The sequence below is a fragment of the Gavia stellata genome, chromosome 16, assembly GCF_030936135.1.
Source record: "Gavia stellata isolate bGavSte3 chromosome 16, bGavSte3.hap2, whole genome shotgun sequence".
Taxonomy (NCBI): Eukaryota; Metazoa; Chordata; class Aves; order Gaviiformes; family Gaviidae; genus Gavia; species Gavia stellata.
The window spans coordinates 16,691,449-16,717,209 of NC_082609.1; the positions used below are offsets into that span (position 1 = coordinate 16,691,449).

The 25,761-nt window shown below is 40.7% G+C and overlaps 1 protein-coding gene across 6 annotated transcripts in view; it reads left to right on the forward strand.

Annotated features, from left to right (window-relative positions):
• Positions 1–25,761, forward strand: part of TENM2 (teneurin transmembrane protein 2) — a 534,344-nt gene that overhangs the window by 346,162 nt on the left and 162,421 nt on the right. For all 6 annotated transcript variants that reach the window (XM_059825282.1, XM_059825281.1, XM_059825283.1 and 3 more), the window contains 2 exons: positions 3,074–3,308; positions 16,838–17,076. In XM_059825282.1, the coding sequence (XP_059681265.1) occupies positions 3,074–3,308; positions 16,838–17,076 (474 nt within the window). The remainder of the gene's footprint in view (positions 1–3,073; positions 3,309–16,837; positions 17,077–25,761) is intronic.

A 25,761-nucleotide genomic window follows, 5' to 3' on the forward strand; every position in this document is an offset into this window, starting at 1 on the left:
TTTTCTGAACTTCTGAGCTCAGCAGATTTGCAGGTACTGCTGCTGAAGTTTTAATTTAGGCAAAGATGCTCATAAAGAAGTGTTCAGATGCGAATCCAATTTTACATCCCTGGCAAGTTCAGTGGTGCTCAGCTTCTGCTTTTGATTCATTTAAACAGGTTTATGAAGAAGCAGCATATTAAGCTTTTATCTCTCTCATATATACACATGAGTGTGTGTGCATGCTCCCTGGTTAGTACTTCTTATACATATATAAGCTTTTATACGTTTTAATATAAACTATATAATAACTATATAACGTTGATATTGGTATTTGTTTTATTATTCTCTATTAAATGCAGCGTTCATCTTAGACCAGATTTCTGAGGTTCTGCACCTGCGGTGTATGTTCAGGTACTTCTGCGCAGCTTATTTTGTGCAGTACATTTTATTTACTGTGCGGGAACTAAGTCTTGAGGCGGATGAAATTAATTTGTGGTACCCTGAATTCAGTTCTTGCCTCCTTAATCGTACAGAAATTCCGTTCCTTCTTATTGGTGTGCAGTTGTCTCGCTTTTAAGAACAGCCTCCATGATTTTGTGGTTGCAAGATTCAGAGGCTTTATATAGCTGGCACTACCACATCTCTCGAAGCGAAACTTTTTTGTTTATGTGGGTATGACTTTTTCATATTTATTCTCCAAAAGGAAAAGCTGCATCCAAAGTAAGTTGTGAAAATAAGAAGCGCATTAATCTTCTGAAGTAATTTTTAACGCAAGGGCACATGTTTGTATTTTATCGCTCATAAATATCCACTTATTGAAATCCCAACATGCTTTGTTTAAAGCCAGAACACAGACTAGGAGACTAATTCCACTTAAGCTTCTATGCGTGTGGATATTGTCCAAACACATTTCCTTCCTGCTGCGTCTTACTCCACGTGCTGTTGGGAATGGCCCAGGACCGAGCGTAGATTAGACATTTATCTTTTAGGAGACCCAAAGCGGGGTTTTAAACGCAAAGTTTGCTGGGCTAAACAGTCTCTTGCAAGCTTAGGTAGGACCTAGCCGGGGCAAGGATACCGAGGAGAGCAGCACATATGATGGCCCTAAAATTTAGGCCGTGTTCGTGAAAGGTGCATCTGGATTTAAAGCAGTTGACGCTCCGGTAGGGCGAGCGTTCAGGCAACAGACATTCAAAAAAGATAAAGACACTTCTGTGCAGATTGAAAGCAGCATGTGAAGGATGCAGAATTTAATATCCTTCCCTTCTTGAAGTTTCTTGTCGTGGGACAACTTCTACTTGCCTGGCGCAAGTCCCAGTAAACCTGTCTGTCTCTTCTTCGTCAGCCTGGGCTTCCCCAGGCCCACGGAACCGCTTCAGAAAATTAATGGTCGCTCTCCAAAAAACTCTGTTCTCCCTCTGTTCCCTGGTGGTACTGCTGTTAGGAGGAGGCGTTTTCGTTGCTTTTCCCTGGGGCGGGCAGTCGGCAGAGCGGTGCCGGGGCAGGGGCTGGTCCCAGGGGCGCTGGGGACGGGGCAGGACACGGTCACCGCTGCGGCTCGGGGTGCCGTGCCAGCTCGCCCCTCGGATCGCCAGTGGTTGAGCTGCAGTGCCGCGCGGGTTTCCCTATACAAAAGAAAAGAGGTGGTTACTCGCCCTCTCTTGGGTAGCTTACCGTGAGAGTGAAATACCCCCTGATTATGAAAGGGGTTTCGGTAGGAACCTTAGCGTTCAGAAGCCTGAAATGATGCACCGATTTCAGTTCCTGGCTGCGTGGCCTGATCCGCAATCAGGATTAGCCCCCCTTGAACGTGTTTTTGGGTTTGGAGGTGGGTTGTTTTTTCTTTTTTTTTAAATATTTGCCTTAATTAACTTGCAGTTAATTGATCAGTTCAGCAGTTTTTCTATACTTCATTGTTTCATATAAAAATAGATCAGTCTAGCTGCAAATGGTTTCCCCTTGTGATGTTTTCTTTTATTTTTTGATTCATTAAGTACAGAATGTGCTTCAATTTCCAAAAACAAACATACATCATTATAATTATAATTTCACTAATATTACTTTTTCTGATTATTGTTCACTAGAAAACTACAACTTGATATAATGACTAAAGCATGTGGTTCGTAATACACTTACAGTGTTTGTTTTCTTTAATCTCTTTTGCTATTTTTATTAGAAGTGAATTATTGCAACATTTGGAGTTGAACTTAAACTTACCATTCTGCATTTATGTTTAGAATTGTGACTATGCTGCTTGTTCTATTTTCTTCTCATCTGCTTTTTATTTTAATCCACTTGTCTTATTGATTAGAAAAATTTATTTTCATTATCAATGCAAACACTCAAAGAATGAGAAAAGTGTATATCCTTCTTTATCTCTCAAAACCATCATCTGTCATTTGTCAAGGAAAGAGGCTGAAAGAGTAGCATAATTTTCAGATCTTGGTGTGTGTTTGTGGCATTGCTAACTAGAAAAATACAGGCCAAATCCTGATCACATGGCAGAGCATGAAAGATATCATCATTGCATTGTTGCTCTCTTTTCATATTTGGAGTTTAATCTTCTTTGACTGGCACAAATACTGTTCATTTGAAGCTGGTTGGTAAAATAACAGTGAGCGAAAGCAGATGGAGATCTCTGATTAAGTTTTATAGAAGCCTAAAGACCGTATTCTCAAAAGCTGGTTTTAATCCATTAAGGTTCATCTCCTTAAAGTCCCTGATAGAAACAGGGAGGAAAAAGTTCCCCTGGGTGGATGTATAGAATGGTCAAGCTAGACTGCTGTCCTGGCTCCTCCACAGAGGAGCCTTTCACCCGGAAGAATCCGTAAAGAAGTATTTTTAAATCTAAACATAGCCTTCGTGAACATCCCAACTGTGCAACCTCAAAACACTGTTTTATATCTCTGGTCTCTATTAATCACTGATCTGATTCAACCGTGTTTTAATGCCTACAGGTCCCAAAGGCATGCAGGCTTAGTTTCCTGTTTGCGGGGTTTGGCTTTCTTTCCAGGCGGTGGTCTGTTGAAAATGCCAAGGGGAATAGTATCGTCAACACACATTTGTGATTTATTTTTCTTTTCTATTTTAGGCCCTTCAAATCATCACAGCCAGTCAACACTGAGGCCACCTCTCCCTCCTCCTCACAACCATTCACTGTCCCATCACCATTCCTCTGCCAACTCCCTCAACAGGAACTCACTCACGAATCGCCGGAACCAGATCCACGCGCCCGCTCCGGCGCCCAACGACCTGGCCACCACCCCCGAGTCCGTGCAGCTCCAGGACAGCTGGGTGCTCAACAGCAACGTCCCGCTGGAGACCAGGTGGGTCGTGTGGACGGACGCCCCTGGGCGATGCCACTGCACGGTTCTCTGAAGCGCACAGAGAAAGATGTTTGGCTCGTTAGGGGACGGAGTTTGGTTTGCTTTGTGTCGGTGACGGTTTTGGCTGACACAGCATTGGGAGTTACTGACCTTAGAACACCTTCAAGCCTCTGATGTGCTTTGCGTTGGAAGGTAGACAGGTGGCCATCTCTCTGTTCACGTGTCCCATTTTCAAGCCTTTTATTCATTTGGACCAGTCCTGTGTACGCAACTCATGGTATTAGTACATCATATTTTACTCACAGGCTCAGGGTACAACTTACTTATAACTCATGTTGACTGCATGGCTGAAAAATTATACATTTTGCCTTTCCTGAAGCAACAAACAGAGGCTCATTTGAAATGATGCATTTTGGGAGACCTTGAGAAACAACCCCAGATTCAAGACTGACAGTACTATAATTTTAATTTATATTTCATCCAGCATGCGAGCTCATTTTAATTTCTTCTGTACGTGCTAACAGCTTGATGCCCGTGGGGCAAACAGTTGCATGTAAATGAAAAGGTGCAGCACTTAGGCCTGCCAGATAACTAAATAAATAAATGCCTGACGTGCTGCAGTTCTACATATTCTGGTTTGTTGTCATTTGGGGTATGGAAGGTCAAACATATTTAACTTGCGCTTGAAATAGCAGAGCTGGCAGAGCTGATCTCCCAACGTTTACAGTTAGCCATCGTGGTGCTGAAAAAAGCGATTGGCAATAGTAGCGTGTTCTTGCTTGCCCAGATAGCTGTAAGCACAGCATACGGGTGGAGGAGCTGGACCGCTTTTAAGTCTGACTCCTACCACGGTTTCAGCTGTTTGGTTGCCGCAGCTCCTGAGATGTTACGTTTGAATTGTAACCTTCTGGGAATGTAAAGGCGCTGTGCCGGATTACACCCAGAGTAGCTAGGTATGGTACGGTCACACCGCCGCGCAGTCTCAGCCCAGTCCCTCCCCGAGTTTGATTAAAGACTGCCTTCTGGTTTGGAGCTCGGGGAGCTGTTGATAGGGCTGGATTGAAGCTTACAACACCCAGGCTGTTGTTATCCAGCAGTTAATCAGTGGTTGTAGCACCGTGGGGAACAAATGAGGCTGTAAGGAGCAGGCAGTCTGTGCCCGGCCAGTGCTCCTGCGCCCGCCTTTGGAGCGGTCACAGGGGCTTCACTCACGTTGCCCTACTTTGCTAAAGTGGAAACGTGGGTGCCGTGAAGAAGTGGGGGGGCTGAAAAGCAAATACAAGTTATCTGAAGCCTGAAGTGTCCAAAAAGAGAAAGCAAAGGGATTCTCACTGACTGAAGGTTTGGAGCTAACTTTGGCCAAAAAAAAAAAATTAAGACTGAAGCTCTGCTGCTAAACTGCTGCTTCTGTGAGAGCATCTGCTGCTGTTTAGAACTTAATTTTGGTATCTCTTACCAAGAACTACAAGATAAAAATGTTGGTCCCATTCAGCCCAGGCCAGTTGTTTCTATGTGGTTCGTTGCCCACAGGATTACAATGTGCTTTTAATGCTGGCGTGGAGTAACCCCCGGCTGTTCTTTGTCGATCTCTTTTCGAAAGAAATTGTTCTTGGGTGCAACACTACCTAAAATGTGTCATTTCTGATGGGTTAAGATTGTCCCAATTTACCAAACACTTTACAGGGAGGCAATTCCTTGGGGTATTCACAAAATGATTCTTTGCCATAATACTGGCATCCCTGAGAAACGGGACTGGGCGTTTGCCCGGCTGGTTTTCTTCCACTGTCTGATTTTGTGCCTCTTCCCTCTATGTGGAGACTATCAATTCCATTACTAACTTTGGTTCTTCTCTTCTAATTTTTATCATCAAACCCTTGGGAAGATATATGCATTCATGTTGATGACAACAGGTTACTTTGCGAGTGCTGTTATTTTTGGAGGTTGCAAGCTACCCGGCAGTTCATTGGAGCTTTTCCGTAGGTAGGTGTGTCATAGGCTAGCATTAAGATATTAGAAAACATCCTGACAGGACTGCTGTGTTCTAAGACTATTCCAGAGTTGCTTCAGGATCGATTTTTCTTCTTTGCTGAAATTACACACCTGACAGGACTTGATGACAAGTTTCATCACAAGAATATTAACTCGGAAGATGATGATGGGTTTTTTCTGGTTTGCAGCGAGCTTTGCTGAAATTGATGCCTGCGGAATCATTGGAGACTTTCAGAATTAGCCTGTAATTCTTTCACTTTAAAACTGGTGTTTCATCTAAATTCATACCAGTAGCCACAAAAACAAATGACACCTTTTTGCGAACTTTTTAGTTCAGCCTTTACTTTATAGCTTTAGCTTGTTGCGAAACACTGATCCCTCTTACGCTGCCTCTTCACAGTGCGCGACACCTGATTTTTTTTTTTTTTTCTTGTTGTCAGTTTATTAATATCCGTAGCGGAGTGCCCAGGAGGCAAAGCCAGCACTGACAGCACCTGCTTTATCAGGGAAGAGTAGCACAACTTTTAGTTTTCACCTTTCAGTTACCTTCAGTAGATTCTGCTCTCAACTGAAAATAATGTGCAAGTTGTTCACATTACTGATTAGGAAACAAAAAGCGGGACCCGAGCTGTCTGGAGGGAATGCTTTATTTCAGCACTACAAAACTCAGATCACAGTTTAGATTCCAGACCTCTCTTTATCTAACAGTACCAAGCACTGTCATCATTGAATAAGACAACGTGCGTCTGCATGTTGTTATTATTTTTCTGGTAAGAAAGTTTTTCCCTTCCCTTCTTTCCTTGGCTGTCTTAGGCAGTTTGGGCTAAATTCAGATTGTTTGGAGACAGCACATTTTCCAAATATATCCTTTCTCCACCTCTTGCTTCAATATTGGGGGGGGGGGGGTGGGGGTGTTAATCACGTTTCTTTTGTTTTCTTTGTGATGTAAAACAAGCTTTTACTGCTTGCACATGTTTTCATGTACCCTCTTCAGGCAACTATATCCCCAGTCTCCACATACCCTTTGTGGCTCTGTATTTTTTACATCATTATGCTTGGCTGTATTGCAGTAGCTTGTTCCTTTTAGTGGAGTTCGAGTATTGCAAAATGCTTATATGGAGTTGCTAATTACGCTTTTTTAGAATCATAGAATCACAGAATGGGTTGGGTTGGAAGGGACCTTTAGAGATCATCTAGTCCAACCCCCCTGCCATGGACAGGGACCTCTTCAACCAGATCAGGTTGCTGAAAGCCCCATCCAGCCTGGCCTTGAGCACTTCCAGTGATGTGTGCTTGATTTTAGTGTGCTTGTTTCTGGTTCAAGGCAAACAAATACAGTCTGCTGCTTCTTTACGGCTGCAACAGGCGCCCAGGTTGGCTACGTAATTGTTCGGTTTTCTTTGAAATAAGGGTCCCTAATAGAAGGGTTGAAATATCTTTAACTAAGGATGCAGTAATGCATCGCCGTAGCATTTTTATGGTGCTGTTTTTGTGGTTCATTTCTGCGGTACTTAGCTGCTTTACCTTTAGGCTCGGAGCTGCTGTTTAATGCTCTTTAACTTTTATTGTCCTCTTGCAGTCTGTTTCAAACCATCTCCTCCTCCTCCTTTCCAAAGTGCTGGTTTCTACGTTTTCCAGTTAAGAGGTGTTCCTTTATTGCTGCTTTAATCATTGCCTTCGAAGAGGATGAATGATGAAAATACTACCTTTGAACATCCCGGTGTGGGTCTCATTACTTCCAGACAGCTAGAAAGGCAGCGCTCTGCTTTAAAGCTTGAAATGCTTTGAGGGCACAGGGAGAAAAGTATGGCTTTGCGAGGAAGGTTTGCATTGCTCTTTGCGCTGTGAGAGTCCTCTCTGGTACGGGAACCTCACGCAGGGCCATCTGCAGGCGCCGGTCAGAAACGGAATGACTCATAAGTGAGGATAACAGAAGAGCTTTTGTGGATAGATGTTTGACTGAGATTGGCTAATGTACTAATGCCTGTTCTGGTACTTTATATTGATATTAATTTAGTTGGTACCATTATAATTAATAATACTTAATCCAGGAGAGAAAAAGACAAAATTAAATAGAAATTAGTGTTATTCTTTAGTCTCCTAATTACTTGGAAATATTTTCAGTCCAAATCTTTTAGTTGCAGAGATAATTTTGTATGTATGTCTACAATTTCTTTGAGCTTGCTGACAAGGATATGTTACCAGGCATTGATGAAGAATGTAACATACTAACGTTTCACCTGTAGTTCGGGAGAAAGGATGATGGTCACTCTTCTGGTGATAACAAAATCCGTTTCCTTAGAAGATCTTGTGGGCTGTAGCATAAGAGCAGTGGTCCAAATATAGGGTGACTTAAGCAAAGTTCAGTTTAAAGTCTGAGCAATCTGAAAATCAGCCTTAAAATCACCCATGTTCCTCTTCACAGTATTTGCCTGCTCCTGTGGGGTTCGAGCTGTATTTCTTACTTTGCCAGGCTGAGTCCAGCACAGTCACGTTGGGTGAGCCTGGGGAGAGGGAGCTAGGACAGAAACGGGAGATTAATGGATGGAGCAGCAACAAGAGCTGTATCCCAGTCTGTACCAATGCAGTGCATGAGCTCAAAGTCACGGGCGTCAGAGTAGGGAAGCATCTGCGCTCAGCGTTTTTGTAGCCGCAGCCTTCCAGGCAGTGACGGGATGAATGCGGTACACAGCGGCTATGCTCGGGCTAGAGCAGTCGAGGCAAAAAGGCCAAGAACAAAGAAGAGCAGGATTTAGTGCTGAGGTTTTGGGGGGCGGCAGGAGGTGGTTGGTGGGGTTTTTTTAAAGAAAGAAATCGAGTATTTGAAATGTTGTTACTACTGAATTCAGATGCTGTACTGTATTAGGGTGTCAAGATCAGCTGCAGAACTTGTGAGCTGAATATGTAAGCTTGAAATTTCTGAATGTGTAGAAGTTCCAAGTTACAGCCGCTCTCCACAATTGTCTGCGTATTTTGAATACTGTCTCAATATTTTGATATCTTTATACATGATGCGAAGTGTTCTGGAACAGAATAGTGAAACAAAATTTCTTTCCCTTTTGTTAATGCAAATTTCTAGGATATATTCAGCATAACAAACAACTACTTGGAACAGTGCAATAACTCCTCTAATTTTGCTTTGTCTTGTGTGGCTTTCTCTTACCATTTACTTAAACTCTGCGGTTACAGGCACATATGCTGCAGCAGTTTAGTCCTCCGAGTTTGAGGGCTGGGGCAAGAAGTGACTCCTCCGTTCTCTTGTTCCTGCATGTGAACGTTGTGGGAAGGTTGTGTGGACTTTCCAAATAAATGAGATCTGCACAGATAGATTCTGGACCTATCTAAAAATCAAAAGCATTTTAAAGAGTCGAGTAAAGCACAGTCAAAAGCATCCCCAAGGACTTCACAGACATTTGGGCCATAGACTTGGAGGAATTCCAAAAACACTGTAGAAGGGTCATTTTTAGCAGGCTACTGTAGAATTGTTTTCGTAACAAATGTAGCCTGTGATAAGGGAGAAAAAAGGGTGAAGGAAAACCCTACAAAAGCAGGATGTGTAATGATGGTTCAGAAAATCAGTCTAGATGTACTCCTACTCGCATGCACATAAGCTCAAAGAAGCTTTTACAGATTGCAGATAATTGCATGTTTTCACGATCTTGTTGGTTTGCATTTTGAAGTTTTGGGTTGTGCAGAGCGAACAGGCAGCGTGAGTGACTGTACAGGATGAGGCAGCTATGGTTAGGGTGTTACTTTTTATTTAAAAAAAAATTAATCTCAAATGATGCAATGTTGGTTTCTATTTTTTATATTTACATGTAGACTGATAACAAAATTATTTTAGAGATTTGAGTTTATTATTCTAATTATTTATACTCTATTATTTATAGACTTAAATAGCACTGTTGCTAGTACTTTTTTGTTTTGTCTTGTTAAGCGAGTAGTTGAATTAAGAGATAGTGAAGAGCTTACATGTATGCCTTTTCAAACAGAAGTGTTTTGAAATTATGTTCATTAATTGATGTAGAAAGCGAAAAATGGATGGACCTATTGAAATGCAAAATACTGTTGTCATTGTCATCATTACCAGAATAAGAACAGTAGGCATTACTGGATTTCATCACTTTGACTGCACTATGCAACATACTACTCAGAACTTTATAGCAGAAAAGACACAAGTTTTTCCACTTAGGGAGGGAAAGGTCCTATAGTTTGAGCTGATTCAGAGCTGCCTAAATCTTCCTGTATCTGCTTTATTGATCCTGCTCCCATTTAATGTAAGTACATATGCAAAGTAACTGGTTTTTTGCGTTTATGTCTGTAGCCATTCCTTACTTCTTACTAGCTGTTAACTAGCGGTTTCATTGCTGCATTCCTGGAGAATAAAGGATAGTGCAAGCAAGATATGCGTAAGTTTAAAGGGTAAAGCAATTCTTTACTGGCTAACTCGCAGAAAAGCTAACTAGGATAACTAGGATTTAAGCTGGCAGGCTGCGTGAGTGCTTACCACCCGCTGCAGGGCACCCAGAATCTCTTCTGGCCACCCAGGCACCACTCCGGAAGGTAAGGGGTGGCCCCTGTAGCTCCCTGGGGTCGCTGAGCTGCCGTGTGCCACCAGCTCCATCACCACCAGCCGTTCGGCCCCATGCATCCTTGCTAGCCTTCCCGGGTTTCCCCCTTTCAGATTTTATGTTTTTCCACGCTGGTGTTCTTCCTCTCCCATTCTTGAGCTAGTAATGATCCCCATCTCAGCAATCCTTCCTCTCTCCATACCTTTCACCTTATCTTTCTACAGACTCTCTCTCAGCTCCTTGTCACAAGGCAGCAGCTTTCTGAGCGGCCTGAGCCAAGGCTGTGCCCTTGGGACGTACCGGAGCCAGGCCTGGGACACAGGCAGCGAGAGCCCCGGGAGGGTGCTCCAGGGGGGCAGCTTACAGCAGGGATTAGAGAGAGAGAGAGAAGCTTATAAAAGCTTATCCAACACTATCTCAATTAACAGCTTCCAGATGAAAAGCAGTTTGTCCTGTAAAAAGTTATCCGGTACAGAGCTAACGCTGCAGCTGTGGTACAATACAGATGTTTTGCCTTTTTTTTTACCTACTCTGCTTTCAACTGCGGCTCCATGAACATTGCCTCTTTGGTTTTGTTTAGTTGTACAACAGATCAGGGTGCCCAAAGGCTGGCACCTGCCTTTTTGTACAACTATTTCTGTATCGGGAATAGTGTGGGCAGCAGGAGCAGGGAGGGGATCGTGCCCCTGTACTCGGCGCTGGTGAGGCCGCACCTCAAATCTTGTGTTCAGTTTTGGGCCCCTCACTGCAAGAAGGACATTGAGGTGCTGGAGCATGTCCAGAGAAGGGCGACGGAGCTGGTGAGGGGTCTGGAGCACAAGTCTGATGAGGAGCGGCTGAGGGAGCTGGGGTTGTTCAGTCTGGAGAAGAGGAGGCTGAGGGGAGACCTCATCGCTCTCTACAACTGCCTGAAAGGGGGTTGTGGTGAGGTGGGTGTGGGTCTCTTCTCCCAAGTGACAAGCGACAGGACAAGAGGAAGTGGCCTCAAGTTGCGCCATGAGAGGTTCAGGCTGGATATTAGGAAAGATTTCTTTACTGAGAGAGTGGTGAGACACTGGAAGAGGCTGCCCAGGGAGGCGGTGGAGTCACCATCCCTGGAGGTGTTCAAGGAACGTGTGGATGAGGCATTGTGGGACATGGTTTAATGGGCACGGTGGGGTTTGCTGGTTGATGGCTGGACTTGATGATCTTACAGGTCTTTTCCAACCTTAGGGATTCTGTGATCCTACCTTCCTGTCAGCGCTCTCAGTTACTGTGCTTCTGCGTGTCCGACTGGGTCTTTGTTGAGTGTGGAGATGGCAGTGACAAGCTAGTCTGGTACTTAAGGCAACATCGGTGACCCTCTTCTTAACACTGCGCATTTTTTAGAAGACTTTGCCTGGGGATGTGAAGGACCCAGCCTTTAAGGAATCGTGAACCTTTCAAGAGCCGGGAAGCCGGTATTAGAGCTGCGCTGGAAGCTGGGCGGCTGCTGCAAGGTTCAGAGTTAGGTTACGGCGGATGGAAGTGTCCCATCGGTACTGAGGTGTTCACTCTGAATTATTGTTCCTGTGCCTAGTAGAGTGTCCTTGGTTCCTGCACCCTGCACGGTTAGTTACAAACTGATTATCTGCAGCAGGCTGAAAAACACTGAAATAGTGTGTTCCCATGAGGGCTGTCCTCTGTTGGTAACAGGCCTTTGGGTCTGAGGGTGCCCGTAGGCACACCAGCGTAAAACGGCCAGCTCCTTTATGTAAGTGTGCGTTTTCAATAGCTCATCGTGGAAAAATGTATCTTACGGAGTTTAGTCTGTAGATTTGACGCAATTGAGACAATTTCTTGGAACTATGCAATTGAAACACGTATGGATACCATTTTAAACCCTTATTGCTGACTCTAGTGCATTTGGGGAATACCGAAGTCCCTGTGCTCTAGACACTAAAAAGGGTGGAGACTTCTCTGCAATGTCACCACATCAGAGAGCCCTCAGCTGTGTAAACCTGGCTGATAATCCTGTGTTTCCCTGCAAGAACCTGAGAGCAAGAACATGCACTTAAATCTCATTCGAGGAAAGGCTGAGAGCCCCTTACACAGGTAACCGAAGCTTGCACCGGTCTAACACTCAGGGTTCATTCTTAGTGTAAAAGGCGTAAGAACAGCTTCTAGTTTTCTTCCGTCTTGGTTTCTTTTTGCGTGGAAGTTAGAAAACTGCCGTAACACTTCCCTGTCGGAATTTGGCAGCCACTTTCAGGTTTCCACTGACATAAAATGACTCATGGCTACTTTTTGGAGGACTTAGAAGACTACAGAAGATTTCTTTTTCCCCCCAGTGAAAGCCAGCATGTTACATTCTATATTGCGTTGGTTTTGTCTGCTAAGAATAAATGTCCAATAAAATTATAGACAAGATGTGATTTTACCACAGCTTGAAGATGTTTTTAAGTCCTAGAACCACTAAATTGAGCTGTTACTATTCTCTTGGTGTGTATCTTTTCTAGTCATTAATTACTATTAAAAACCTATGAAAAAACTATTTAAAAAGGCAATTTAAGCATTGCAGCTCTCTGTATTTCTTTTTTTCACACAGAATAAGCTTAGGATAGTATGAGGGAAAGAAGCAATTTATGTTACAAAGTATCTTGCTCTTCCTTTCTATTACAGTTTTTCATTGCAAAAACAATTACGGCGTTTTTTCTCAACTGATTCTTGGAGCGTGCTGCCATGACAATCTGGCCAGAAAGCAGGAAGAAAAAAAAAAAAAAAGATTGTTCTTTCAAAGAATATGGAAGTTAATACAGTCTCTGTCAGACCCCTGTTCCCTGAACACCAGAGGTCCTTTTGACCTGTGGGAAAATAAATGCTACAGAGAGCTCTGAATTAATGACGAAAGAAAAATAGAGCTTTTTCCATTTACCATTAGTCCACAGAACTGTGGACAAATGTCCCCTTGCAAGCTCAACTTTCATAGATGTCACCTTTCTCCCGGCGTCAGTGATGAGGTCCCCGGCTGTGATCCAGCGCATCGGCAGCACACGCTGCTTAAAACCAAGCGGGGTGCATTTTACAGCCCAGAAAGCTGCACAGCTGTAGAGGAGAGCACCAAGCGAGCTACAGGGTTAACTTCTTTTCTGTGAGCAGCACGCAAGCTCCTTCCGTAGCTTTCATGGATGCTTGAATTACCGACTCACTGTATACTGACAAGCGTATTTTGTAGTTTGCCAGTATAGGAATGTCTTCACGATACGCAGAATTTAGGGAGACTGGGCGAAGACTGCAAGTTTACTCCCATGTTTTGAAAATAGAAATTTAGTCCCAATCTAAATCAAATTATTAATGGTACTTGTTTTTCTTAGTAGTGGTTGATAGGTGAACAGGTAAGACAGAGAATATACAGGTTTTTTTAATTCTCATATGGAATCTATTTGAAATGAAGTGAATGGGTACAAATAAGTTCATTTCTTTTCATAAGCAGTCATTGTACAATACCTCCCAGTCTTACCGCTGTGAGGCTGTAATTAATGTTGATAAATGCTCATATTCTCTCTGTGCAGCTTGGGCCCACAGACAATTGGTTGTACCAGAGCATGTCAAATCCCAGATAAAAATATAGCTGTAGATCATTGGGTTTAGGGATAGAGTTGAGACAGGTCAATTTATTTCCATTAGTAGCTGAATCTAATGTAAAACTCTGGGGGGTCCAAGTATTTTGCCCATTATGTTCTCAGTCTTTCTGGTGTGCTTTACTATAACTTAAGGTGTTTCTGCTAATCTGGTCTCCAACTTAAGAATGCAATGCCAGTTTTCCAAACGAGCTTGGTGAATATTCAACATATCTTTAGTTAAATAGATTTTTAAAAAATTTTAAGGCATAATCACTATCCTTTAACTTGGTGTGCTATCTTCAAATGGTTGCCACTTACAGGTGTGACAAAATTCAGAATTCACCTAATTACTTTTTTTCTTTTTTGCTTTAAGAATGACACCGTTCCACATATCTATTGCAGTCGGCCTTTTTTGCTTTTATCAAGTTCTGATCAGTTTTAACAATATAATAGAGGTCATGTTTGCATGGATAAGTATTTTGGTTTTCTTTATATACTTTATGTACCTCAAAGTGGATCACAGTGGAACTATTTTTTGTTCTACTTCTTTTTTCTTCTCACGTGAAAGAGTATATGATTGACATGTTCTATTAAAACAATACTAGATATTCATTATTTCAATTTTAATGGGAGCAGAGTTTCATTATATATCTGAGTTTACTTTAACGATACATTACAATTTCTGTTAGTACTGGAGCTGACTTCTCAGCTAAAGAGAACCTAAAATTTCTGGGTTTAAAAGCCTTGACATTTCAGATAAGACAGTGCCAAGGACAGCAATTTCCAGTTTCATTCTGGGAGATCTGCTTTTGGGCAGGAAAAAAAGAAAAAAACTGTGAGAGCTGTTTGTTGTAGACCCTTAGGTCCAAACCCGAATGGGCCACTCGCACCGTGAGGATTTATGGGGAGAAGGGGGTCCTGGGCTGAGACAGACGCAGAGTTAGCCTGAATGAGAGAGATGAGCCTTCCTGCCTTCCTTTGGCTCACCAGATCTCTCTGTCCTTCCTTCCTCGCGCTCCACGTCACTTCAATCCCTAGTTCCTCTCATGGAAGCGGTATTGTGTTCCCAACACCGGAGAGCAAGCAGGAAGGACTAAAACTGCTTCTGCTAGCAAGTGTTAATCAGGTTTTAACCAGACGAAAGGAAGAGAAGTGTCAATAGATCCAGTGTAACCCAACCAGCCTGATAACATCATTTTCCCCACAGTTATTTTAATTGAATTGTTGCAAAGTAAAGAAACATTTAAAATGAAGTGTTCATTAAATCAGACTTTCATTATTTCTTGCTTTCTTGTAACTGGAAGGTGTGTTTTTTCATTTGGAAGGCTGGGTCATTTAGAGGGGGAGACCCTTTTAGCATTTGCCTTTACCATGTTTGCTCATAGATCACATACAATGTGCAGAAAAGAAATTATTCTAACGTCTAATGAGCCTCACCGATGAGGAAAAAAGAGCAGCAACGTTATTTGAAAAAAATGACAGAAGGTTTCTTTCAAGTAACTGGTTAGAATATTCCCTTTTTGTTCTAATTCTTTCTTTGTTTTACAAATACTACATTTAAAAAAAAAAAAAAAACAACCAACCAAAACCCACAGAATTAATCTGCCTGAGATAGTTAGGCTTTGAAAGCCACTTCTGGTTGTGTACTTGTGTGCCTGAAGTTTTTTTCTGTGGTGTCTCCAAAGCACAAAGAAGTAGTTTTGGCAGTGAATACTACCACTATCTTAGGTGACGGAAATATTTTCTGAAAGAAACTAAATTTTGATCACTGTTGTGAGGGATGTACAAGGTCATTTTGGGTTTAAAAAAACCCAAAAAACAGAAAACAAAACCAAAGGCAGTGTCAAACTAAGTAATTTTTCACATTCGTTAATAGAGTTTATAAATGACTTCATTAAAAAATGGGCATATTTTCAGAGACTGTCTTCAAATGTGAATGTTTAATCATAAAACTGAGAAACCTAGGCAGCCTTCCTTTTACTGTCTCCTACCTCTATGCACATTCTACACCATTTATTATGCTCTGGGTTTTCAAAAGTACTCTTGAAAATCATTTTGGTTATTCTGTATAATAAGTATACAGTAAACTCTGCTTGGAAGTATGCACGTGCCTGATGACGTGTTGGAAAACGTACTTAGGAAACACATTTCAACTTCAAGCTTGCAAATCTTTGTTGTAATAAACAGTGGCTGGAATTGATTTTAAAGTCCTACCAGGTGCTTTGAGAGTGACATACTGGATTCTGCTCCGAATAAAAGTGTTAAACATTTTTACATCTGAAGAAGAGCTGGGTTATTTTAGGCTATGGTTTTGTTGATTTTGGAGATTACTGAGTATCTTCATTCTCACTGATTCCAAGAAGCACTTGTTTTTCAGAGCTGGGAAGGGATAGGGTATGGAATGGATCTTCAGAGCTCTTTTGTCTCAAAGCAAATGGCCTTCTTGAAGACCGCTGCCTTTGTTCCGTGCTTCTCTTTTTATCCTGTACTGGGAACTCGCTTGTAGTCAGTTCTTCCTGACTGTGAGAAGTTAATCTAGAGCAGCCAGACTTCCAGTTTGCTTTCTCCGTTGTTGGCAGCATTTTCTGAGAATTTTTTAGGTAGTTTATGTTGGCCCTTATTTTTCTTTTTAACAAATGGAAAGGCAGTTGAACTCTGCTGAGTGTTGTGCTTTTGGTGATTGTCTTAGTTGTTCAAACCACGCCTGCGTACCATTAAAAAAAAAAAATGGTTAATTCTAATTCTGGCAAGATCTTTTCTTACAGGACTATGGGTTTTGCTTAATATGTCTTAATGGTTTGTGCTGGAGGCTTTTGCCAAGAATGTTAATGAGACTCATAATTTTTTTTGTCTTGGACTATTTGTTGGGTAGTGGATTCCACAGGGAAATCGTGTAAACCTGTGAACTCAGAAAGGCGGTTTTCTCATAAAGTTAAGTGTTCTGTTGTACTAATAAATGTTACAGGCATTTTGTAGTGGAATTAGTTGCTTTGTCCTAACCAAACACAGGCAAAAAGGAATCAATAGTGATGTCACTTCTGAATATGAGCTTTGTTACTAGCCTGCTCGCTCTTCTTACAGGCGCCATCTCAACTGGTACTCAAAGACACTTCACTGGTCGTGCTGGTGTTTTAGCTGGTCAAGTTGCATCTCATTACAGAAAGGATTAAGCAGATATCCTGACACTGTGTTTTAGTGACAGTTGTTAAGCTCTGGTAGCAAAAACACTATGGGAATTTTCATCTCCTTACTTCTTCATACAAAATCCTTTCTCTTTTTAGTTGAATTTAAGACATTATGGCAGCTGGAATGGAATAGGAATAGGAGATATTCTTTCTTTACTACAAGACTTGCCATTTTCAACGATGTTCTATTTTATGTTTTTCAGGCACTTCTTGTTCAAGACTTCTTCTGGAACTACTCCGCTGTTCAGTAGTTCTTCCCCTGGTTACCCATTGACCTCAGGAACAGTTTATACTCCACCTCCCAGACTGTTACCTAGAAATACCTTCTCCAGGAATGCGTTCAAGCTGAAAAAACCCTCCAAGTATTGTAGCTGGAAATGTGCTGCTTTATCTGCAATTGCTGCTGCAGTCCTGCTTGCCATCCTGCTAGCATATTTCATAGGTAAGGCTGTGTTTTCTCTGTCAAATCACACGGCTATGTCAGCAAATAAAAATTCAGCAGATAAAATGATGGTCAATCTGCTTCGCAAATTTGTGTTCTTACTGAGCAAAGAAAATGATTATTCCTTGTACTGATTAATGAGGAAAAATAAAATGTTCAAGTCCTGTTCACTGTCATAAGAGCAGTGGAAGCAAGAAATCGATTCAGGATTCTCAGTGTGCAGTTAACTTTAGGTGTCCGATATGCACCTCTCATAGATGGTCCAAACAGAGGGTGATACCATGATTTTTGATGTACTACCATATGTTTAAAAAATACTTGGAAAAAATTGCAGTAGGAGGTGAATCCATATAAATAACAGAAGCTACTGGCATTTGAATTCAAATATTACCATCACATGCTGCCTTTAGATAAAAAACACAAAATCATTTCGACTAATAAGTCAGTGTGCCTAAATTCCTGGTGGTGTTAGATCTAAATAGTTAGTTCCATTTTGCGTACTGTTATTTTCTGTATTCCACACATCCTTAGTATGTTGTAAGCAAAAATATAGAAAGGAAACTCTAGATGTTGTGCTTATTTCTAGTGATTAATATATTAATAATGACCACACCATGTTCTAATTCTTTCTGTGGTCTTTCAAGATTTTTTTAACATGCTCCTGTTATTTTGTCTTTCTTAATTTAATTCATTTCTGACTTCTCTCCCCCAGATATCCCCCTCTTTGTTGTTTTGGAGGTTTTTCTAAGTGTCTACACAAACTAGCTGTGTATGTTGTACCTTTTTTACAGTGCATTCGACAATACGTTGCTGACAGAAACTGTCTAGCTTCTCTGAGTAAATGGCAAAATTATGGTAGCTTGTCGATATTTTCTGTTAATACTTTCTAGACCTGTTCTGTGGGGGTTTTAGTTAATCTCTGAAACTATTCTCATATATGGTGCTCAAAAGCTCTATAAAGATGTACTGAATTTTCTCCCTGTTCTCTCCATTTGAAGAGAATGATTTGGGGTTTTTTTGATCCCATATAATCTGACTCAACAGAATAGACGCTGTTTTCTAAGGAAACCCCGTTTTTCATACTAATGAGCTTCCACATGTAATTAATATATACAGCAGTGAGAGAGAGCTGGCTAGCTACTTTATTGCTGCTGTCTCTTTAGGCCAGGCTTACATCCCAGCATACTCAGTGCTACAGAGCTAACCATCTTTCTCTATTTCTTCTGTAGAACACCTCAGAATAAGAGCCTTAGTCTGATATATAAATAAAAAGATTGGAAAGCACATGATTTATTGAACTTGACAGTTATCATACAACAGCTCTCTGTTTGAGTGATTATGCACATGGGAAATGATATACTGCAAGCTGAATATTTTAATCATGTGCATAACTTTGAAGTGATGGATTATGAAATGTATTTTTCCTTGGTATTTAGGTTACTGTAATCGAAAGCAAAGCTTTGCAACATGGTTATTGCTTTATTTACTTTCATATACTATCTAGGACGAGATAATGTAAGGCAGTGCACTGACTCTTAATAATTGATGAATGATCTATCATTTCAAGTAATGACATAAATGATCCATTTTGACAGAAGTAAGGTTTTGAGGTCTTCTTTCCTGACTAAAGGATGATGAGTGCAATAGAGTTGGCTAGTGAACGCAAGAAAGCAGGTTTTGGGAAGAGTGTTGGCTCAAGGATTAAACAATAAGAAGTTAGCTGGCAAGCTTCATGCCATACACAGTAAAGAGTAAGTACATTGAAAAGTAGCTGTCAAAACCGGAAAATAGCTGCAATTAATCCTGTGAATAAATTTGATGGATCCACTGTGATTGTAATTTAAAGTGATGGAAAAGAGAGAAAAGAAAAGGAAACAAAAAAGAAGTTACAATGCCTTAGGTGCATGAGAATGACAAGGGATGTGCTGAGTTAGGCCATTCATTAATTTAATTCCCTCACTCTCAACAAAAACTCATACTGATACAAATTCATTCCACATGACAAAGACCAGGCGTAAGACCATCAGCTATAAGCTAATCCACCCATCAGATTGCTGGGACTTGCTGTCCTCCAATAGTATGACTTAAGGTGCTAAATCATCTCTTTATTTAAAGAAAACCAGAATCTTAAGAACCTTTCCTTGCTTTGCAGCTCTCCGGAGGGATGCCTTCTCCTGGGTATGTGCAGAACTTGAGTCCTGGGAAAACTAAACATCTCTCTCCTGGGGAGAGAGCAGCAATGCGAAATACCAGCTCTCCCACTGTTCTGCAGCTCTTTTGGAGCTCCTGACCTACTAATTTCTGAACCGCTCTGAAGACAAAATAACTCTTATCTTGCCCCGTCAGAAGGAAAAATGTTTTTCTGTTTTCAAAACGGGTGACCAGAATAATGTTGAGATCAGACCAAAATCCCAATTCTGTCCTAATCATTGAGACAGTGGGAAGCGAGAGTTGTTAATCTACCGGGAGAGCTGGCAGTCTTGGGATGAAGAGAGATGTTAAGTTCCCCCAAGACGCGCAGGAGGAAGGGCAGTACTCCATATTGCAGTAACTCCTCCTGATGTATTTTGCTGTCAGAACTTCAAGCACAGGAGAGGCTTTAAAGGTCCTAATAATGTTTTTCTGCCGTACATGTCCACAAAGAAAATTTCTTGCTCTCCACCATAGCAGAGGTTGTATCACCGGGGTTACATCAGCTAAAAGGAATAGTTATGGAAAAAGTCATCAAAATTTGCAGCAAATGGTTCTGCTACTTAGGTTTGTCAATATATCTAGGCTGTGTGAAGATGATCATATCAATGCTAATCAAGACTATTCCAGGACTAAATGAAAAAGGCAATGCTGGCAAATAAGAGGTAAATTATATTGAAAGAATACTTTGAAGTTCTCGTAGTCTTCAGGACTTCTAAATGAATTGTCCTCTAATAAAAAAGATGGGGGAATTGATACGGATAGATCATTGAAAACATGCTGTTTATAGGTTTAAAGATGTGACTTTCAGAGAGCTGCCAAAGATTATGGGTGGCATGAAGGAATTTCTAATGAGGGTGATTTAAAGAGACAAGCAAAAAAAGTATCATAACATAGAAAAGAATAAATATTTAAAACATTATTTAGGCATAGCTATTGCCTTTCTGGTAACACACAAATAAAAATACAATGAATGGAATGAAAAGGCAGTATGTTTAAAGCTTCAAAGATAAATTAATAGTGCATAATAACCTTTGGAATTTTTGCCACGCTACATAATTGACGCTAAATAAAGCTGCTACTGAGATTTTAAGAAGTTAAACATTTGTCGAAATAATGACAATATGACTTGCTAGAAGGAAACTTTTAGTTTTTATTTTGTTTTTTAAGATGCATGTAGATGGATGGTTTAGATCATAAAATGCCATTGTAGTTTGGCTATTTACATAGACTTTTCCTTTACGGGCCAGTCAGTACCATCGTTATCAGAGTTTCCCTAAATCTTCCTCTGAAACTTAGCCTGACTGTTGTCTGGGAAAAAATTCTGCAGGTCTGCGTGACACTGGTCTACTGTGATATGGCCTGTGTACGTGAAAAATACGCTTGGCTTTGTATGCGTACAGTTGGCCATCTCAGACATACTGTTCTATACCTCAATTCCTTTACCCTGACGGAGTGTCTGCAGAAACTTTGACACACATCAGATTCACCAGGATGAAAATAAATCAAGCAACTTTGTCTTCTTTTGTTAAAGGAATAGACAGAGGCAAAAGATTTTCAGATAGTTTTCCTGAAAAAGAGCATTTTAAGATGTTTCTATGGCTGAGCGTTATACTATTTTTAATAGCCGAGAATAGGAGAAATTCACTTCAGTTAACTTTTTTCTTACACAGTATACAAAAGGTTGTCTGCTTATTTATAGCCAGGTTTATCACATTTCCCTGTTTCTTCAGCAGCCAGATGTAAATGGAATGCGGAGTGCAAGTTGGTAGTATTGCACAACGTTTTGGTAAATTCCAGTATGCGGTATGTAAATAAAATAGTCCTACAATCCTGTCTGAGACACACGTCATTTCACAAAGCCCAGGAGTTCTTCCTAGTATCCTGGGGTGACATATGAAGAATGTAGAACCAGCCATTCAAATTAGGACATCCTGAAGATATTGGAGTGGTGGTAAAACCCAGTTACAAGAAAGTAATTTATAAAGTGTCAAAAGGAAAGCATATACCGCACATACTGTCTTTGTCAGAGCGTTCACTTCAGAGGTTAAGGGAGTGATGAAAGCATTTGTCATGTTAAATTAGTTTTTAGCTCTTTAGATTCATGCCAAACTTGGAGGGGAAAAAATATAAAAAAGAAGAAAGAAGGAGAGGAAAAATAGAGTCACCTTGTGTTTTTCACAAAGTAATTGCTGCCAAACATAAATACCACATTTTTGTAAGCCCCTACACTGCTCTGATTTCTGCCAGTCTAACTTTGAGCATCAAAGAACATCTGACCATCAACATGTCAGTACATGAAAAATGTGGTAATAAATAAAGTATTTAGACTTTCCTTTAAAAAAAAAAAAATAGAACTGTTATTTCCTGTGGAAATTTAAAGCTACAATGGGTTTAAAGATGCTCCACTTGAAAACAGTATCTTGAGACTCATACTGGTAACTTCTACAGTATTGATGCTATTTTATCTACTCCTATCATGTGCGAGAAGATACAGGAAAAATAAAAGGAAAATGACAGAAAGAAATTATGAGAATAGCATGCCTGCACTACATCTTTAGTGTGTATGTTGCACATGAAAATGTTATTACTCATTTAATCTTCAGTGTTATTTGGCCTTAAAGACACATAAGGTTTAAAATATATCTCAGTTTTTTGCATGAACTTAAAATAATATACTCACTTCCGTGCTATAGAAAGGGCTGAATTGCCAAAGGGTCTGGCAGTTAAACAAATGGAAATGTCTTTTTTTAAAATTATTATTCCCTATATATATTTAAAATTAGAGCCTGAAAAATAGCTGTGCACAGAACAAATATTTTGGTAAATTTCTTGCTATTAGAAAGCATCACAGTAGGTATTTTAAGGATAAAAGACATATAGGCAAATAAACAATTTATTTTGTTATCCCTCTTGTACCCATTCATTTGTTTCTGTGTCAGTCAGACAATAAAATGTATGGGGCTTCTGAAAAAATTAGACTTGGAAGTAGAAATCTCATCTTTACTCTGCATCAGATATGTGTACATACCACAGCCACAGTTTGCATAAAATGATATTCTTCAGGTATATATCAACTTGAATTATTTTCTTCCCACAAATGAGCCAGCTATTTGCTAATGTAAGTGCTTGTGTGACGTTTCTTGTTCATTCATATTTGTAATTTCTTCCACTCGTAAGTCCACTTGTTTTTTTGACCCTGATTCCACAGATCAGGATTCATCAAAACAGTTTGCTCAAGTGGCTACCTTATGTATCAAATGATTTTTTTCTCTCTCTGAGTTGTTTTTGACGAATGGCAACCTACGTTTCATTTGATTTCTTATGTTGCATTTGTTGTTTTTTACCCGTAGAGTCAGAAAACCACTGACTTTGTCTTGTCCAGACTTCACTGAAATCAAATACGCTAGACATTTTGGAAACCGAGACTGAAAAAAGGGAAAACCACGCAAAGATGGAACCTCTGAGCGGCAGAGGTCATCTGGCTGCCAATCACTGCTATCAGATTCACTTGAAATCGATGTAAACCGAGGGAGCTCTGCATCTTGCAAGATTAGCTGATGACAGAAGGTTCTCTTCCTAAATTTGCATTGAAAATAGGTGTCAGTTACGGGGCAATAATTACATTTTAGAATATGCCTGTCTTATTCTGAATGTCACACGTTCAGTGATTCTTATTGACTGACATCCGTCAATCTGAGAGAGAAAAGAGCAGTAGTAGCTCGGTAAGCTTGTCTGATGCGACCTCTGAGAAGAGAGGCTTTGAGCTTTTCGGGGAAAAGCATCTGGCCCCATTCCAGAAGAAAACTATGCACTAGTGCTGGGAATCGCGGAGCCTGGCTCCAGGAGCTTTAGATGTGGCTTTCTAGTCTAGGCAAGTGTCCTCTTTCACAGTCCAAAGGTGTGAGAGATCCGTTAGGTGAAGGAGACAATTTTCCTAGAGACAAAACGCTCCAGCTGCTGGATATGCATAATGCCACAAAGAACAGGTGGATTTTTATGTGAAATTACTTGGGTATAGTTTGCCCGTGCTTCTCCTGAGTCAAAAATAAAAGCTTGATCTACAGATTTGTTCCAAGAAAAGCCAATGTACCTATTGTTTGGCCTAGCAGAGATCTGAGAGATAACGGCAGTAGCTACCCTTCAGTGGGAAGGGGCAGTCTTATCAGCCTGTTCAGTTCTCTTTGTTGAGGATTTTCATACAGTAAACCTCAGCACTTGAAACTGGAGTGAGACTAACGTTTCCATAACTCGGAAAGTGCTATCAGGTGCTTAGCACTTAAAATTGTAAACCCTTTCTGCTTAGCTACCAAGTCAAACAAACATACTCTGAACCCTTGGCAAGAAACAGGAGACCAAGAGGGTGTTTTCTTTTGTGTGTTACTGGGGTTGTGGTTTGGGGGGCGCATTTTTATTTGGTTTTTAACACGTATCGCACAACGCAATCTAGGATGGGTTTGAGAAAACGTTTTTCACAGATTCTGGAAGTGCTCCCCAGAAGCTGTTGAAATATATTGCTGTGAACGTGAGTAAAGTAACGTAACTGCCTAGCTGATGCTACCTGTACTAGCTGATGCTGCACGACTCAAAACACGGGCTGTGGTAGAGGTTAGTATCATAAAAATGAGCAATGCGATGTAATAGCATAACAATGGCTAACCTGGAAATTTTAGAGAGATAGTGGTTAAAATTAGTAGTTTAGTAGTACAATTATTGTTTATACAGTACAGGGTTTGGCTTCTTCTGCTCAAAGCTGCAAGACAGTAGTGGCTTCCTCAGAGATGCTTGCTTTTTCTTTTTTTTTACTCAGTTGTGAAGCACATGCTGTGCTTCACGTGTACTGTGTTGTCCTACCATGCACAAACTAGAAAATATCCTGGGTTTCATAATGGCTGTGGAACAGAGCCTATTCCTACTTCCATCAGTGCAAATATTGAATATTATGAATTTTTTTAGTAGTCTTGGATTTAATCGCAGAATCACAGGTATGAAGTCTTGTCAGGGCAAAGAGATAGCAGAGATAAGTAGATGCAAAACAAGTCTTGCAGGAAGTCAGGGGGAAAATGATGAAAAAGCTTTGAGATACTTTAGTGAGACATGCTTTATAACCTAGCCCAACATACTGAGATGAGACCATTTCTTAGGGGAAGGGTGAGCATAGGGGATATTGGAGATTAAATTCTGCTAATATAATGCCAAGTCAGAGATACCTATCAAATAAACCTGTGGTCATTCTCTCTGAAAAGTCAACGTTCAATATCAGTGTAAAATGTGTCATTTCTCCCTAAGGAAACATTGCTCTGTTAGCAGCTATTTATATTGAGATCACCCGTTGATCATTTATGGATTCATTTATATTGATTATTTGTTGCTGTGCTGCTTTGTTAACTCACTGTGTTGGTTTGTACTTCGCACGCTTACGGATTTTGTTCATTTAAGTGTAGAGGTACCTGTTCACCTTTAGGTATAGAACTACTGCTTAATGGGGTAATAGCAGATTGAAAGATGTGACGTGGATTTTGTAAGCATGGCTAATGTAGCTCTTAAAACACTATTATGAAAGCCACGAAAAACCCCACAAATAAAAAACACTTAAGTGTACTAAAGAGACAAGAGAATATTCAAGGAACTTGCAGGAAGACAAAATATAAAAATAGGAATTAAATTCAAGTTGCAAAAATAATAAAACAGGGTAACAGACTACAGAAATTATGGAGCAAAAACGGTGGGAAGAGAAATGAGACATCACTATGAAATGACAGAAAACATTGCCTACCATATAATACATGGTGAAATTACCTTCTTTCAGTAATTTAAAAATCTGTTTAAGAAACAGGTTTGGGGTTCATTTCAGCTTTTGCTTAGTCAGGTTTTAATTCTAGGTAGCCTTGCGGCGTCATACATTGAGCTACCTGCTCACTTCACTACTCAGACACAAAAAATCCCGGCAGTTTTATATATTCTGGATGTCCAGTAATAAAGTCATTGACTTGCCAAGGTCAATGAGTTTGAATACCTAGCACACCATGTCCACATTGTGTTGTGCCTTGTTATTAATTCTTTGTATGATAGCCTTGTAGTTACAATCAGGAAAAACAGCATCTTCCATGACAACCTGTCTGATCCCCGGGGCAAATTTTACACTCCAGATTTAGGTTTACAAGGTTATAGGATAATTCAGGTTGGAAGGGACCTCTGCAGGTCTCTAGTCCAATCTTCTGCTCAAATCTGGGTCATCTCTGAAGTCCAGCCTGGTCTTGAAGACCTCCAAGGACAGAGATTGGGCAACCTGTTCCACTGCTTGACTGGCCTCATGGGGAAAAAGTATTTCCTTATATCCAGGTTGAGCCTTGTTTCAGTGTATACCCTTGGTCTGTCATGCTCTTACCATATACCACTGTGAAGAGCCTGGCTGTATCTTCTTGATGACCTGCAGGTATCGGCAGGCTGCTTTTAAGCCCCCGTAGCCATCTCTTCCCCAGCGCAGACAAACCC